Genomic DNA, 17,564 nt, shown 5'->3' on the forward strand with positions numbered 1-17,564 from the left:
GGCTGATTATTGTTATAGATTGAAACAAATGTGCTTCAGCCAGGATAAAGAGTATGAAAAGTGCTCTGAGTTGCTGTAGAAAACAAAAACAATTGAGCAACAACAAAAACATGTTGCTGGAGACGGGCTTATTGAAAATTTAAAAACTGATTGTCTGCCAGCAGGAGGTGCATTGAGAGCGGTAGAACTTGCGGCTTCTCCGGTAACGGCTGTAATCAAAGCAGCTCCGCTCATGAACGGCACTTTATCAGATCAAATGAAAATGTCATCGAAACTTTTCTGAAGACAGTCGGTTCCCTTCAGAGATTCATTCATATAAAACACCCGCGCCACGTTTGGTTTTGAAACGTGCAGTGCTAATGTTTATTCAACGAAGTCAAACGCCACAAATAAATCAATGTATGGGAAACACTGGTAATGTATATCAAAATATCGGAAATGTGTTTAAAAATCATATCACCGTTATTGAAAAGAATTATATCGCGATACATATTGATATTTAATTATTGTCCAGCCCTAAGTCCATGTGCTCTTTTTAGCCTCCACAACTTGGTCTGAAAACCAACCCACCTCTGATCCAGGAGAAACCTCAGAAGACTACTAAGAAACCAGCACCCGCTAAGGAGGAACTGCTGAAAATGACTGTGAGTGTCTTTGTTTGTTGCACTACCCTTTTGTGTTCAAAGCTCAAAGTTTCTAATGGTTTACTGAATTTGTTTACAACAGGAGAACATTGTGACTGAATATCTGAACAGTAAGAACATGGAGGAAGCTGTCAGTGGTGTGAAAGAGATGAAAGCTCCCAAACACTTTCTGCCAGAGATGCTGAGTAAGATCATCTTGTGTTCTCTGGAGAGGACTGACGAAGACCGGGAGCAGGCTAGCACTCTTATCCATACACTGCGTACTGAGGGCTTCATCACTGGGGAAAACTTCATGCAGGTAAGTTACCTTGCTTTTTTTCCCCTTAAGCAGCCCAAATATTTGTATTTAGTTTTTCATAATCTAATTTCCATCATTATTTTTGTCATCAGGCTCTGCTGAATGTCTTAGATCAGTGCCCTAAGATTGAGGTGGACATTCCTCTGGTGAAGTCATACCTAGCGCAGTTTGCAGCACGGGCCGTCATTGCTGAGTTGGTCAGTGTGGCAGAACTGGCTCATCCACTGGAGAACGGCAACCACTTTCCTCTTTTCTTGCTATGCCTGCAGCAAGCTTCCAAGCTCAAGGACCGCGAGTGGCTCACAGATCTCTTCCAGCAGAGCAAGGTCAACATGCAGAAGATGCTTCCTGGTATGTCTTCCTACACACAACTCTTGTTTTTCTATATTGATGTTTTGCTATTAAATAGGACTGATTTTGATCATGTGCTGTATTTAACTAGATATTTATCTAGTTATATAGATATAACTAGATATATTTAAGAGAGTATTTTATATTCTCAGAAATTGACCAGAATAAGGACCGCATGCTGGAGGTTCTTGAGGGGAAAGGTTTAAATTTCCTTTTCCCCTTGCTGAAACTGGAGAAGGAACTGTTGAAGCAGATCAAGGCAGACCCCTCCCCTCAGGCCATCTACAAGTGGATCAAAGACACCATTTCTCCCAAACTCCACACCGACAAGGGCTTCATCAACATACTTATGACCAGGTAAAGCCCATTGAATGTGCACTGCATTCATTAATGGAGATATGTGAGACTGAGATTGATATAATTGGCGTCATTATTGTTTTTCCATTTAACAGCTTCTTGCAGTATATCTTTGCTGAGCTTGGCGTGAACGAAGGTGATGAGCAGCTGGCCTTCCCTTCTAAAGAGCAGCTGGACGAGGAGAAGCAGCTGCTACTCTTCTTCAAGCCAGTCATGCAGAAGTTCCTCCATGATCACACTGATCTGCAGGTCAGCGCCCTGTACTCCCTGCAGGTGCACTGCAATGCCAACGCTTTCCCAAAAGGTACAGAAACTACTTTTTGTAACCTGCTGTGCCTGTTGCGATTTTCTGAATCAATTAAACCATGACATTTTTTTTACTCGAGGATTGAGGCTCTGGGATTTATTTTTTTGTAATTTAGGCATGTTGCTTCGCTACTTTGTCAACTTTTATGACATGGAGATCATTGAGGAGGAAGGTTTCCTAGCATGGAAAGAAGACATTTCCCAAGAATTTCCTGGAAAAGGAAAAGCTTTATTCCAGGTAAGTTTAACCACTGTAGTACTCGGTGTTCTTAAATGGAAAGGTTTTTACCCTTTTGAGTACAAGTATGTACATTTACAGGTGTTTAATCTTTCTTTTCAGGTGAACCAGTGGCTGACTTGGCTTGAGACGGCTGAGGAAGAGGAGTCTGAGGAGGAAGCTGACTGAGGAACCAGACTAGTCTTCTAGAACACATTTAATTTCCTGCTACATGACTTGCTGTCTTTGTTTCCTGCACTATTTGCAGTAGCTCACACTCAGCCAATTACAGTACACTGCTGCTAGGCTCATGAATTAAATGAAAGACGTAGTAATACCATTATCGTAACGTTTCTAATGTTTTCTCGCATCATAACCAATGTCAGGCTTGTTATCTGCTTTAGTTTCAGAACCACTATGCTTTTTCAGTAGAAAAAGTGGTAGCCAAATATTTCTTACATGTTTGTTTTTGTTTCACAAGACACGGGGCAGAAAACCTTTCAGCGTCTCAGCGGAAGTGAAACTGTTACATAGAACCAATGATTTGTTTACAGTCTGTCTTGGGGATTGATTAAAATGAATCGTGAGATCCTGGTTGAATGGCCTTTGTAAGTTACGCTGTAGACGCTTTTATTAGTGTTATTCTGGGTCGGTTGCAATATCCTTCAACCCTCGTGCATGATTTAAACATCCGTAAAACTGTAAGTTTCCATTTCTACCTCCTACTGAATAAGCGTTATTAGTGCAGGCTTCTGATGTCTAAAGTTTTAGTCATGAATTAAGATCCAGAACATCTGCGTAGTTTGATTTTGCACAACACACTACCTAATACGTATCTCAGCTTTCCATTGAAGATGCAGAAATCAAGCTACTAGTGTCAACTTAATGCCTCTGCTGCCCCAGCCTTACTTCATTAATGTTGTCTGCAGTGTTCTGACAAGGTAACTGAAATGTATTTTCTGTTTAATGGCAGTAGTAATGTTGCCCTTCAGGTCCCACTGATCTGCTGCAAATTATTCCAATCTTAAACATCGAAGTGATGGATTATTTTAACCTGCCTTTTAATGGGTCCTTAAATGTAAAAGAAAATACAAAAAAAAAAAAAAAAAGGTGAAAGGCTTTTGCCCTTGTCAATAAGGGGTTCTCGGACAACCTTTTATTGACGGGTGTTTTAACTGTATTTGACTAAGTTAATCTTGTACACTTGCGTTTGCCAACATGTTAACTGCAATCCAATTGTCAGAAAGGAAATGGCTTGAGATCATGTCATTGTAAGGCTGTTTAGTGCTGTATTCATCACCACTATTGCGGAATTCACAATAAAAGAAAAACTTGATCAGCTAAAGTGTTTGTTGACATTTTTTTGTAAGAAATGCTCTTGAGAATTTTACCTTTCATTGTGCTAAATCTCTTCTAGTGAAGATAGAACTATTTTACCAGAATCTATTTTGTTTTTTACCACAGGGATACAGTACCATTTGTTTTGGTGGTTAGCACAACATTTAAAGTATATTTTGTAGGTTAAAACATTTACAAAATTAAATTTAGGCAAATTGAATCTAGTAGGAGATTTAGCAACATGTTTACAACCAATGTTTTGTTGTTTAGGCAATATATTTAAAACTAGACATTTTACATTTATTCCTCATCAGTGGGGATCCAGAAATATTCCACTTTCCTGTTTCTCCTTGAAAATCCCGATTCATGGGTGTCTGCCATTGGTGACAGCTCGCTGAAGTGAGCTGGGCCAATGTCCCGTCCAACTCGAGGTGCAGCCACCCTAAACATCGTCCTGCTGAGCAGATATAACTAATTAAGTCAATACATTTACTAATCCAAGATTAGCCTTTGATAAATAATACGTACCTCCCTGAACTCCTCTCTGATTCCTCAGTGTTGAGGTCAGGCGTGGAGATATACACAGGGTCTCCTTCCTGTTGTGTGCATGTTATTTAATGCTGTTATATAGTAACAAAATGAATGTGTTTACACTTGTTTATTTTGTTAATATATTGGAACGTAATTACAGACAAGAAACATTACCGTGAAGTTCCTTGGTGTGCCATCTTGATTTTTCAGGATCTTAACCCTCTGGTCGCTTTCAGTCATACACAGGAAGTAGCTCTTAATATTAGCTTGACACTGAAGTGAGATGCAAGCATGTGTTATTGTGCCATCAATTCAGAGAAAAAAATTTAAACAATCATTTCACAAGGTCATAGTTCCATTTTGAAAATACATTTTTTTTAGGGTTTTTAGATTCTGTCATTATCATTGTTATTATTATTATTTAATGCTGTGCCCATGAATATTTAATAAATAAAAAAAAGTTTTTATTTCCATGCATACACGACTGTTCAAAATTTGAACAGTCTTAAGAATTTTGCTCAGAATTTTGGATCGGTAAGGTGTCTTTTAAGAAGAAAAAGATAAAAACCTCATGCTCACCAAGCGTAAAATACATTAATTTAAAATACAGTAAAAACACTTAATATTGTGAAATATTATTCCAATGTAAAATACATGTTTTGAATTTTAGTCTATTTTAAAATATAATTTATTCCTGTGGTGGCAAAGCTGAGTTTTAAGCATCTAGTTTTCAGTGTCACATGATCCATCAGAAAGCATTCTAATATGCTGATTAGATGCTCAAGAAACATTTAATTGTTATCAGTGTTGAAAACAGTTGTGCTCCTTAAAATCTGAGTGGAAACTGTAATACCTTTTTTTTCAGAATTCTCTGATAAATAGAAAGTTAAAAAGAACCTTTTTTTTAAGTAGAAATATTTTTGTAAATGTCTTTACTGTCACTTTTGATCAATTGTATGCATCCATGCCTACTACAAATATAACTTTAATAGAGCAAAATTCTGTGTGTTTATTCAAGATGGACACATAAGGAATTGGGGACATACTGCTTTGGTCTGTCTCAGAGACTTAAGTTCTTCCTGGGCTCTGGTGACTTCTGCCAGAACCTGGTGTTTCTCTCTCCAGCTGAGACACTCCCTGGTGCGATCTTCCCTCTCCCTCTCAGCTAAATGTCTTTCCCGCTCAGCTTCCTGCTGGGCTTTATTGGCCCTTTCTCTCTGCTCTTCAGCAACCAGAGCTCTGCGTCTGGAGTTCACCTCCCTACAGAGAGAGAGGATGACAGTGACAGACAGCATCATGAGCTATTTAGCTTTTATTGCATTATAATGGCCTGAATGCTGCCACGCCAGGATCCATTAACAATGCTTGTATTACCAAAGATAGGTGGCATTACTGAAGGCTTTCGAGCTTACTTTTCCATTATCTTCACATTCTCCTCAGTCAGCTCCTTCAGTTTGTGTCGTAACGTGTTCCTCTCATCCTCCAGCATTCTGTTCTCCTCATGGAGAGCCTGCTTTTCTCCTGACACCCTGTCTAGTTTTAGCTTGGTCTCGAAGTAATTCTTTTCAGCTTGTGCTAAAAGTAGCTGGACATCATTGTGCTATGGATGACAGTATGCAAATGAATTCAGTGGAGCCATATATAGAATTATTTTGCATTTATGTGTTTGATGTTGTGTCTGTACCTCTTTTTTCAGCAGATGTAGTTCTTCACTGAGCCGTGTTTTGCCAGCTACTGCGAGATCTTTTTCTTGCCTGCTGTCTATTGCCCGAGCCTCCGCCAGTGCCCTGCTCTTGTCCGCCTCTGCTCGTCCTCTATCAGCATCCTCAGCTGCCCTGGAGCACAGTGTCGCCCTCTGCTGGCTGAGATGCAGCTTCTGTTTCAACTAATTATTACCAAGGAAAGAAGAGTCAAACATGGTTTTAATTAGGGATGTGCTCTGCTACGACTAATTTCAAAGTCGTTTAAATGGACATTTTGTAACCGACTGGTCGACTCATCTAAAAGTAAGAAAACCTCAGAAGATAGTCAAAAACATGGTGTGTAATATGCAATCCACTTTTAAATACTTTATTCATGAACCATCCTTAAATTATTCCAGATACATTGTTATTCGAGTTGTTCTTATTTTCCATCAAATCGTTCAAATTTACAACACTGACGGCAACAAAAGCAGCAGACGTGCTGAATGAAAATGCAAATTCACTCTCAGACATTAGGTGGCACTTTTGGACAAGCAGAAACACAGCGGTTTCAAGGGTTACCACTGTGAACAAAACAGCGCTGAGCTGATAAACATTATTTTATTAGGCATTGTACCAAGATAACATTAAAAATGTCAACGAAATCTTTCTGAAGAAACTCAGTTCCCTTTCATTCATTGTTTCCCCCTTTAAACCGGTAAATAAGCTCCTACATCTTGCTCTTTTTCCAAGTGGAAATTTCTGAGAGGCACTGAATTACACGAAAAAAATGCATATATGCAAGGTCTGGGAGGTGAAATTAAATTAATTTGTTATCCACTCCAGATATCCACTTTTTGAAATAATGTATTATTTCTAAAAAGTATAGCCTAACATTAAAAATCACTACATTTCGACTAGTTGACTTGTATTTCAATGTCGACTTGCAGCAGCAGTAGTTCTGCTCTTCTACATTGACTATGATTCCAGATGTGTAGTGTGCACACCTCTTTAATTTGGGCCTGGAGTTCCTGGTTGAGATTGCGTAGGTTTCTCATGGTGAGCTCACTCTCAGTCCTCATCATGATCCTTTCCATGTGAATTTCATTAGACAGATACTTGTTCTCCTTCTTTAGGTCTTCACATTCCTGAACAACACAGATACGGTGGTAATGAGGGACTGTATGCATCCAGTAAGACACAAAATATATTTTGAAGAATGTTTCAGCTTTCCCAGCTTGTTGAAAATTCTATAATTTATACTAATACTTTATACTTATTTATACTTGTATATTTATATTTATAATTTATGCTTCTATAAGTTATACTTATAGTTTGTTTTTAATTCTATCTATCATCTATCTATCTAGATAGATAGATAGATATTTTGTTTTAGTATAATTGAGTTACTATTATAATTTTTTAGTTCATACTAATATTTTGAATCAGTTTGTATTTGTATATTTTCCCATTTTCAATTTTAATTTTAAAGTTTTAGTAATTTTTGTTTTTGTCGTACTTAATAGTTTTTGTATACACAAACACACGTTTATATATAGCTACATATACAGTATATAAACTGAACAACTGAAAAAAAAAATGCAGTTAACATTTATTTTATTTCAAGTAAACTTTTTTTCTTTTCTTTTTTTAATGGTTGCACTTTTAGTTTCAGGGTTTTTTTCTGGTTAACTCTCTTTAATCTGAAAAGAAAAAAAATCTAAAAGACAACATATATATGGAAAAGTATTAGTTTTATTTTATTATTATTATTATTATTTACCTTGCACTGAAAATGACTTATTTACAAATTATTTTTCACATGTTCATGTCAATCACATGAGGCCCAAGTCAGAATATTTGAGAAAGACCTCAAATACAAATACAGAATTCTATTAACTATTAATGTGTGTGATCTAGTAAAATACACCCTATGTTCTGAATGTGCAAACAGGGCATTGCCCTAATGTTCATCATGTCAGCACCTACCTTCCTCTTCCTCACTAGTTCTCCCTGCAGGTGGTTAATCTGCAGGAAGGAGCCGCTGGCACTCAGAGCACTCATGGGTCGGACTGCACGTACAGGTCTTCGAGGAGGGTGCGTGGGTTTAGAAACTCCTTTAATCTCCTCAATGCTTTCGAATCGGCCGCTCATGTTGTTGCTGCTGTGAGAAAGAGACTTAAAAATACAGCTGTCTGAAGCAGGAGTCTTCAGTGAAGTCAGAGCCTGGAGCTCTCCATGAGAGCTGGCTCTTAAGTTCATCGCTCTGAAAGGATGCTAAAACCAAATGCAAACTTTAAATTTTGAGCTGAAATGTGTTTTCCTCCTGCAGACCCAAAGTCCCTGTAGACATGAATGGAATGGGAACTAAGGAGACTCACCAACATGCAGCCTAGTTCAATAATTTATGAGGAAATGTTATACCATCTCACAGGGAGCAGAAACTCTATGCTACCACAAGGGATCAAACACAGCTCATCTCATCCTTGACTAATTGCACCATAGCCTCTCAACATCCTGAAATGAGCTGGTTAGGGTTAACACCATATTGGTAATGATGTCAGAACTGAAGACTTACTAGATTTTTATATTTTCTGAAGAAAATGTGACTGGTGTTTACCAAGAGAAACCTGCTAGCAAGAAGTGTTAAGGGTGGTTCCTCAAAAGTGTCTGTGATATTCTGATCATTACATATGACTCGGTCTATATCAGTCTCTTGGAAATTCCCCATTTTATCATCCATCAGGCAAAAATGTTGAACCCATCTTACATCTCAGGTATGGATTGTAGTAAAATTACCTCAAGAGGATTTCAGTATTATTATTACTGCAATCAGTGCTGGTCTTAGACTTCTGGGGGCCCTAAGCAAAACATTGTCAGGGGGCCCCTGTCATGTTGATTCTTGTTAAAGTTACTAAAGTTATTCAGTGAAGAGCAGTGAATGATTCTCTCATTTTATTTTGTTGTTTGATTAATGACAGAGACAGCAGCAGATTTATTAGGGTGCTGTCACTTTAAGACCGAATGCACAGATCTAATATACTGACAAGCACTGGATTACTTTCCCAACTGTTTATGTTCACTTTAGACATGGTAACTGACTGACTTTTGATTTTTGTGTGTATTTGTCCATTAAGTGCAAACCACAAGCCCAACGTAGTCTGTATGTTTCACTCCGTCTTGGATCACAGACACAGAAAGCCTTCTGGGGAACAGCATCTCTTTCTGAATGGAGATGTTATGTAGGAAGGGCAACAGTGCAGCACTTTAAAAGAACAGAATGCGGCATTGCATTTTCATAATCGTTGGAAGCCGAAACGAAAAAACGAAACGAAATTCTATTAATCGCACCACCCTAATCATTAAATCATCTTTGAGAGCAAGGGGGTCCCCTGGTGGTTCAGCGGCCCTAAGCAAGTTGCATTCTTTGTGTATAGAGAGAATAGCACTAACTGCAATAACGTTGCAGTTTTCATCTGTTGCTTAGCGGGTTGCAAGGGGCTGTTCAAAAATAACACGCTTTTGCATTCAACTGTGCTGCTTTTATTTTGTTTTTCTATGTAAACATGCACTGAACCCTTAAGGGGCTGTTCACACAGAATGTGATTTTGCATTCCTCCGTCCTGGTTTTCCATTGTTTCTCTATGTAAACATGCGCTAGAGGGACATGCTTGACTGTTACGCCTACCTATTTTGAAAAACGGACTGGCCTGCATCTCACGTTTTTAAACACAAAATGCGTCCTGTGTGAACGGTTCCTAATGGACTTTGTTCTAAGAGTAAGTTTAAGATAATAACAAATATTAGATTCAAGTCAAATCAATATTTCATATCCATATTGTTATATATATTGTGATCACTCATTGTCACAATTTCACAAGTGAATAACACACTAAAACATGTAAATAACATACTTAAACTATTATTCAGAATTTTTCAGAATTCTATTCCTACTATTGTACTAGTCTACCTCAATAACACCAGATCCTTTACAAGTATATATAGGTGCATCTCAATAAATTAGAATGTCGTGGAAAAGTTCCTTTATTTCAGTAATTCAACTCAAATTGTGAAACTCGTGTATTAAATAAGAGAAGCTCATAGACCAAGTTGCTTGAAGTCCAGTGTTAAGTTTCCATGGTCAGTTTTTTACTTTTTGTGACTTCAACTAGTTTAGTAATATAACAAGCAGAGTACACTAAATTCTTCAAATGTCAAAAGAATAATATTGAAAATCCCAGTCAAAACCTTTTGTCATGGTTTATTTCCTGTGCTCTCAGAAAAGTCAGGGAAAGATGCATTTATGTTCTAAATCAGGAATTTAGAGATTAGATAATTATTTGAATCTGCAAAAATGGTACAGGATGCTTTTAATAACTTCCTGTAATTTTCTACACCTCCCCTGTGGGTTCATTCAGAGGAGATGCTTTCTATGTTTGCCTGCATGCCTCACAAGTCATCTCTATACACTAACACAGCCTGTAATTTACTGTTCACGGTCCCAGAGCTTCTTTCAATAGCATGCAACTTTGCTGGTTGCTTTGAAAGTGATATGGTAATGAGCCTTCCTGTTTATTTAGCCTTCAGAATCACAGACAACACTGGAAAGAATGACCTGCAGAAGGAAGCAGGCCTAATTCAGCAGTCTTCTGCTAACATCACAGATGCTACACATTAGGCTTATAAAATTTTCACTTGTCCAAGGACACATTGAGAGAAAATATTTTTTCAGTTGGATAACAAATCATCAAGGACATCAACAATGTTTTAAGTCAACATTTACAATGAATTGAACTTGAATTAAATGTCTAGTCATTATAACAACAATTTAATACATTTTAGAGAGAGAGAGAGAGAGAGAGAGAGAGAGAGAGAGAGTGAGAGAGAGAGAGAGAGAGACTTATTTATTTATATACTTAACGGAGTCAGATGTGATTCCTATATGGAATGGAAGTCAGATATTTTTCCAACTTGTCCAGAATGTCTATATGTGCATGATATATCAAATGAGTTCAAAGATATTTGACATAACTGGTGCACAACCAGAGGAAGTGAAAGTTTTTTAGTTGTCCTCTGCCCTAGCTTTAAATGCCCTCATTGGGAAGGTCATCTTACAGATCATCCTCAACCTCCTGTTTCCTATTTTTATGGGTCTCTTTCTGCAGCATCATCAGAATGAGTGTGTTCAAGCCTCTGGACAGTTTTGGTGGCATGTTCTGCAGTCATGGCTAGAGTCTGTTTACCATTATATCTACTGCTCTTCTTATTTACAAGCACACTCTGTCTAGATGTGAGTCAAATTCAAGGTAGGTTTATCTTTTTCTCTTGATTTCCAATTTTTAAGGGTTTGTGACTTTATACTTTTGCATTTTAATAAAAACATATTTTGTTGGTTGTTTTTAGTCCCTACAAATGGAATTTCTGGAGTATTGTTAGTCCAATCCATGACCAATGTGTACAGTTTTAATGCCACCACAGCCAAAGAGGCATGTGAGGCTATTAAAATGAGAATTGCCAAACAGGCTGAAGTGGAAACAGCAAACAAAAATGGCTTACAGACATGCAGGTAAATCACTATTTAATGAGAGACAATTAAACAGACATTATAGTCAAATTTAAAATATGATTGTAGATATATGGTATTGATCTGCTCTTTTAGGAAATATGATTCTTGTTTTTAAATAACATTTAAAAACCTGGATGCCTTATATATCATTTCAAAGTACAATACCAGACTCATTTAAATTAAATATAATATGGGCATTCTTTACGAATGTCCAGGACACAGACCTACAGCGACACTATATACCCAAATGTATAATGAATTTTGTGAATGTATTGTCACTATCAGAATAGAAGTGTGTGTGTGTGTGTGTGTGTGTGTGTGTGTGTTTGTGTGATGGTTAGAAGTTAGAAGTTTTTGACTTATTTATTTATATACTTAACGGAGTCAGATGTGATTCCTATATGGAATGGAAGTCAGATATTTTTCCAACTTGTCCAGAATGTCTATATGTGCATGATATATCAAATGAGTTCAAAGATATTTGACATAACTGGTGCACAACCAGAGGAAGTGAAAGTTTTTTAGTTGTCCTCTGCCCTAGCTTTAAATGCCCTCATTGGGAAGGTCATCTTACAGATCATCCTCAACCTCCTGTTTCCTATTTTTATGGGTCTCTTTCTGCAGCATCATCAGAATGATTGTGTTCAAACTTCTGGACAGTTTTGGTGGCATGTTTTGCAGTCATGGCTAGAGTCTGGTTACAATTATGTCTACCGCTCTTCTTATTTACAAGCACACTCTGTGTAGATGTGAGTCTAATCCAAGGTAGGCTTATCTCTTTCTTGTTTTGTTGATTTAAATGCAATTTTTAATAGTTTGTGAATCTATACTTATGCACTTTATTAAAACCATCTTTTGTTGGTTGCTTTTAGTCCCTACAAATGATGGAATTTCTGGAGTACTGTTAGTCCAAACCAAGAACAATGTGTACAGTTTTAATGCCACCACAGCCAAAGAAGCATGTGAGGCTATTAAAATGAGAATTGCTAAAAGGGCTGAAGTGGAAACAGCAAACAAAAATGGCTTTCAGACATGCAGGTAAATCACTATTTAATGAGAGACAATTAAACAGACATTATAGTCAAATTTAAAATATGATTGTAGATATATGGTATTGATCTGCTCTTTTAGGAAATATGATTCTTGTTTTTAAATAACATTTAAAAACCTGGATGCCTTATATATCATTTCAAAGTACAATACCAGACTCATTTAAATTAAATATAATATGGGCATTCTTTACGAATGTCCAGGACACAGACCTACAGCGACACTATATACCCAAATGTATAATGAATTTTGTGAATGTATTGTCACTATCAGAATAGAAGTGTGTGTGTGTGTGTGTGTGTGTGTGTGTGTGTTTGTGTGATGGTTAGAAGTTAGAAGTTTTTGAACTCTACAGGTTCTGTTTCTTCTAAGAGATTGCACTCTTAGAAGATATCTTGTTTTCACACAGGTTTGGTTGGGTTGAGGAGCATATCGCTGTTATTCCTCGAATCGAGAAAAGCGAAAAATGTGGTAAAAACAAGTTAGGCGTTTCTTTTTGGAGAGCTGACATCAGCAAAATGTTTGATGTTTACTGTTTTAAGCCAGCAGGTAATTATATGTATAATATGTTTCTGAAAATGCTTTCATCATAATAATCAGTGTCTTGAAATTGGGAATAATGATGTTTAAAATGTGATTTAAAAAAAAAATCTACAATATGCTGATGTCTGGACTTTTTTTTTCACAAACATGTAATTGTAAACTTAAAATCAGTAAATAAATCTACTAGGATTATCAGCAAAATGTCTCTCACAATGCACCTCAGGTCCTAATGGATCATTTGAAACAACATCAAGCAGGCCTCAATCTACAACAGGAGGAAGAACACCATCAAACAACCATTATTCCACTAAAACAACCCATCCATCATCCATTCAGTCAACCTCTACTCCTGCCTACACATCAAGATCCCTTCCTCCCTACACATCCACCCCATCCATTTCCTTTACTTTCAACACTTCCTCCACAACATTTATAACACTTAGTCTTTCTAACATCAGTGACAGTTCCCAGGCAACAACAAGCCCTCTGTCTCTTTCATCTCCCAGAACTTCACGCAAATTCTCAACCTCATCCCCCTCGTCTTCCTCTCATTCATCCACTCATTTTCTTCTTCAGCATAGTTCAACTCCAACAGGTCAGCCTGCATTGTCCCAGACCACTACACCTAACAGACCATCCATTAGAGGTTGGGTTTTGAAACTTAGATCACCTCCTTAATAATTGAATAACTTTGCAAATTCATTTTATCATACTCTTTTGTCTTCTTTATATTTTAGCAGCTCCCAAAACATTTGTCGTCATTTCCATCGTGCTACTGTTCTTGCTGGCAGCAGCAGGTGCAGCTTGGTATCTCAAAATGTAAGTGTTTAATCCACTGTCATGAGAAAACAGTTGTTACATGCATACTCTTCACTGACTAGTGTGCTTTGCTTTAGTAAAAGAGGACAACGGTTTCCATCCTGGACCAGAATGAGGCCAAAAGAGATTATTGAAACCGAGATGTGGAAACAAATAAGTGAGAAGCATTGTATGCCAGAACAGACCAGCAAAAACAACAACAATAGCAAATGCAACATCATCCTTCAAATGGAACAAGACCCGGACTCACTCTAAAAAAACACCGCATTTTTGTAAAAAAAAAAAAAAAAAAAAGTCAAATGTTAGGCCTACTTTTTTAGTTTGCTGCTCGTTTAATTTTCTAATATTATTTTACTTTAAAATATCAATAACGGATATAAATACTAACTGTTCTTAATAGTGCTGTATGATAAGGCTAAATGATCATAATTTGTACTCTTCCTTAGTTGTACTTGTTGTCTGAAAGTATCAAGGTTCAATAGATTTTACCATTGAGCGTGCTCGTGACATCATCAACCCGCGTCAAGCTTTTCTTGTTATCATCCTACTTGTTATCTCGAATATTTGCCTGGATAAAACAAATGTCAACAGGTTTGTAGTCACTTATTTTCATCTCGCTGGTTTCTTGTTCATTTGTAGCTAATACCAAGTGTTGGGTGTGTTTCCGTTACGGGCTTTATGTATTGTTTTGGCTAGCCAAGCTAACACTAGTAGCAACAGTAATTGTTTTATATCAACATCGTCTATATTTAAAACACCTTTTTACATTCTGAAACAAATGTATATGTTCACTTGTCTACTTGGTTGTTACGTCTTTTGAAAGACAGTTTGTTATTTTTGGTAAACAATAGAGTAGGTAAGAAGATGAATAAACCTGTTCATTTCGAAAGTATTGGTGGTGCACATTTATTATGAATAAATGTTTCGGGATTTATGTCACTAACAACATGAGACCTTCATCGATATCTATGAAAAATGACTGATGTAGCATGAGTAATTAATATTAATAATATATAAGTAGAGAGGTGAGTCATTTAATATCAGCAGTTTAATATGATTCATTTGTGGACATGCTTTTTTTTTAGCACATCACGTTCCCATTGTTTCTCTGTAGGTAACTTAGCTGACTAATAACATGAGCATAAATTTCATTTTTATCAATATTTTAGGGTAAAATATATGGACAGTGGGGACCATGTTTAATTTCCCATTTCTCTACAATTACAATTGTATTCTCTCTAAATTTGAGCGAAAGGTTAAATTAAGAAGTTAAAAAGTGTTTCATTGAAATGTGATTGTTATCCCTTTGATTTGAGAATGATTCAGTAGCCTATCATGATAAGTAGCCTATATTTTAAGCAAGCAAGTTCACATGATCAGTGTCACAAAATTACATCTATTAAAAAGTCTCTACATAATACCATTTTTTAACCAAAATCCCAAAACTCTATTTACAGTTTTGATTCCTAAGTTTTCAATGTGGTCTCAGAGTTTTGGACCCCACCATCTATGACCCTATAGAAATATTTGGTTTCTGTGACAGGCCACCATTTCTTTTGACACTTTTGAGCACATTTTAGCTTTTTGAACTGCACTTAAATATAGATTTGGTGTGACAAATTAATTTGACATACAAATGTTCATTGTATGCTATCAATTAACATGAGGTCATAAAATTCCATGTGAAAGAAAATGCTGTTTAAAGTAGTTTTTATGAAGTGTAGCACATCACACTGTATGATGTGTCATGTCGACATTCTCTCTTATCTAGAGCCTCCAGCAGTGAATGAGGTCTAGAGTTGTTTTGGAGCAGCCCTCCATCTGGAGCCAAGATGGGCCAGCAGTTTTCTGGCCAGGCAGTGACCAGACTCCCTGAGAAACTGATCAAACATGTGGGGCTAGTGCGTGACAGTGGCTACCTCACCTATGATGAGTTCTTGGGTCGTGTGGCAGAGCTCAACGATGTGTAAGTGAGGTGTTGGGATTAGTCATTTTAGTGACACAATAACCTGCTGCAGTTTGATAAGAATGTGACGTCCCATTAAAACCATAATATTATTGATGATATTAAAAGTAGTGCCAAGTTCTGTCATGAAACTCTAGATGGCGTAGACTGATGGGTCGTTAATGCAAACTGATGATATTCACAGTGTTAAACTACTTGGCAGTTGGCACAGGCTGATTGGTTCATTTTGCATACGCAGCCATTGAGCTTACTGCTTTACAATTAAAATGGCTTGTTAGCATTCACTAGAGCAGTTCGCTGCATGCTTTCAGAGTTCCTCTGAAACCCTCACCTTCCCCAGCTCCACCTGTATACAGTGGGGAAAATATTTATTTGATCCCCTGCTGATTTTGTAAGTTTGCCCACTTGCAAAGAAATGAAGGGACTGTAGTTTTTATGGTAGGTTTATTTTAACGGATAGAGACAGAACATCAACCAAAAAAATCCAGAAAAAAACACATTATATAAAGGTTAAAAATTGATTTGCCAACTCAAAACAATAACAAGCTGGGTTATGAACAGGCAGGATGCTCTGTGGATTGACTTTGAATCCTTATTTTGCTATCCTAGAAGATTAGGATCCCTCTGGTTTATTAATAATATAGACCAGATAAACTCTCTTACTGATAATGTAATTGTTTATAATACACTACTGGTTTGGAATGATGTGAAAAAACATTTGAACATTCCTCAAATTATCTCTATTCGTTCCCCTCTGGCTTTGAATCCTGATTTTCCCATTCAGATTAGGAGTATTGGTCTGTTGGAGTGGAGTTGTAAGGGTTTGTCTGACTTTTCAGGGCTGTTGATTTCTGAATCTTTGAAGTAATTTGAACAAATCAGAGTGGAGTTTAACATTTTCTCTGAAGATTTCTTCAAATACCTTAAAATCCGGCATTTCATAGAGTCTCTTTTAAGGCAGAACAAATTTCGTTTAAATTTATCAAAACTGGAAGAAACCATAATTTCAGTTAAATCTTTTAAAGGGATTATCTCCAAATGTTATGCTTTGTTGATGTATTCTGACTCTTCAGTTTATGATTCTTTGAAACCACTGTGGGAACGGGACCTAGGAGTATCATTTAATTCAGCAGATTGGACCAAGATTTGTAACGGCGTTTTTCCAAAATGTACTTCAATTTCTTTACATGAACAAAATTTCAAATTTTTTCATAGAATTTATTTTACAACTGTTCGTCTCCACAAAATGTTCCCAGGTTGTTCAAATCTTTGTTTTAAATGCAAGACATACAAGGGCACATTTTTTCACGTATTCTGGTCCTGTGATCACATTCAACCATTCTGGAAAGGGGTTCATTCTGTAACCCAGGAGATAACAGGGAAAAGTTTTATTTCATCTCCTTCACTTTATTTGTTGAATGACACTCCTAAAGATCTTTTTGACTCGGACTCTAAGCCTTTGTTTAGAATACTCTCATTTTTGGCTAAAAAATGTATTCTACTGAAGTGGTCTACGCCTCAGGTTCCAACTGTTACTATGTGGATATCCCAGCTGTCTGCCTTTCTTCCTCTGGAGAAATTAACTTATGATCTCAATCACAAGTCGGACAAATTCTGGAGACTTTGGGAACCCCTCCACTCTTTTTTACAAAAACTCTGAGCTTTTATTTTAAGAGCGCTTTGGCTCTTCCTTTCCTGACATGTTTTTGTTTGAATTAAATAGGTAGAGATTAATATCTTCAGGGATGTGCTATTTAATTCTCAGCGCTTGGGGTTTTTGTTTGTTTGTGTGTTTGTCTGATTGTTTTGACTGTTTGTATTATTTGAAAATCCTTAATAAAAAAAATAAAAAAATTGATTTGCATTTCAATGAGTGAAATAAGTATTTGATCCCCT

General features: G+C 36.8%; 4 protein-coding genes across 4 annotated transcripts in view; 3 read left to right on the plus strand and 1 right to left on the minus strand.

The window, feature by feature from the left end:
• The window catches only part of LOC107686250 (eukaryotic translation initiation factor 4 gamma 2-like), a 13,295-nt gene extending 9,781 nt beyond the window's left edge, over nucleotides 1-3,514 (plus strand). The window contains exons 13-19 of the mRNA XM_016483173.1: nucleotides 540-644; nucleotides 727-942; nucleotides 1,035-1,293; nucleotides 1,446-1,650; nucleotides 1,746-1,954; nucleotides 2,073-2,194; nucleotides 2,297-3,514. Of these exons, the coding sequence (XP_016338659.1) occupies nucleotides 540-644; nucleotides 727-942; nucleotides 1,035-1,293; nucleotides 1,446-1,650; nucleotides 1,746-1,954; nucleotides 2,073-2,194; nucleotides 2,297-2,362 (1,182 nt within the window). The 3' untranslated portion in view covers nucleotides 2,363-3,514. The remainder of the gene's footprint in view (nucleotides 1-539; nucleotides 645-726; nucleotides 943-1,034; nucleotides 1,294-1,445; nucleotides 1,651-1,745; nucleotides 1,955-2,072; nucleotides 2,195-2,296) is intronic.
• On the minus strand, nucleotides 2,790-7,986 carry LOC107686326 (trichohyalin). The gene is made up of 8 exons (XM_016483294.1): nucleotides 7,714-7,986; nucleotides 6,732-6,872; nucleotides 5,727-5,927; nucleotides 5,455-5,642; nucleotides 5,089-5,302; nucleotides 4,217-4,315; nucleotides 4,040-4,107; nucleotides 2,790-3,965 (listed from the first exon to the last, which is right to left on the minus strand). Exons 1-8 carry the CDS (start codon nucleotides 7,984-7,986, stop codon nucleotides 3,812-3,814), a joined length of 1,338 nt encoding a protein of 445 aa, XP_016338780.1. The 3' UTR covers nucleotides 2,790-3,811.
• Nucleotides 7,987-11,973: 3,987 nt separating this feature from the next.
• Nucleotides 11,974-14,005, plus strand: lyve1b (lymphatic vessel endothelial hyaluronic receptor 1b). Its single transcript, XM_016483295.1, has 6 exons — nucleotides 11,974-12,055; nucleotides 12,163-12,328; nucleotides 12,750-12,889; nucleotides 13,107-13,529; nucleotides 13,621-13,702; nucleotides 13,780-14,005. Exons 1-6 carry the CDS (start codon nucleotides 11,974-11,976, stop codon nucleotides 13,955-13,957), a joined length of 1,071 nt encoding a protein of 356 aa, XP_016338781.1. The 3' UTR covers nucleotides 13,958-14,005.
• Nucleotides 14,006-14,036: 31 nt separating this feature from the next.
• The window catches only part of rnf141 (ring finger protein 141), an 11,380-nt gene continuing 7,852 nt past the window's right edge, over nucleotides 14,037-17,564 (plus strand). The window contains exons 1-2 of the mRNA XM_016483174.1: nucleotides 14,037-14,293; nucleotides 15,474-15,668. Of these exons, the coding sequence (XP_016338660.1) occupies nucleotides 15,535-15,668 (134 nt within the window). The 5' untranslated portion in view covers nucleotides 14,037-14,293; nucleotides 15,474-15,534. The remainder of the gene's footprint in view (nucleotides 14,294-15,473; nucleotides 15,669-17,564) is intronic.

This window comes from Sinocyclocheilus anshuiensis, unplaced genomic scaffold, assembly GCF_001515605.1.
Source record: "Sinocyclocheilus anshuiensis isolate Anshui unplaced genomic scaffold, SAMN03320099.WGS_v1.1 scaffold481, whole genome shotgun sequence".
NCBI classification, from domain to species: domain Eukaryota; kingdom Metazoa; phylum Chordata; class Actinopteri; order Cypriniformes; family Cyprinidae; genus Sinocyclocheilus; species Sinocyclocheilus anshuiensis.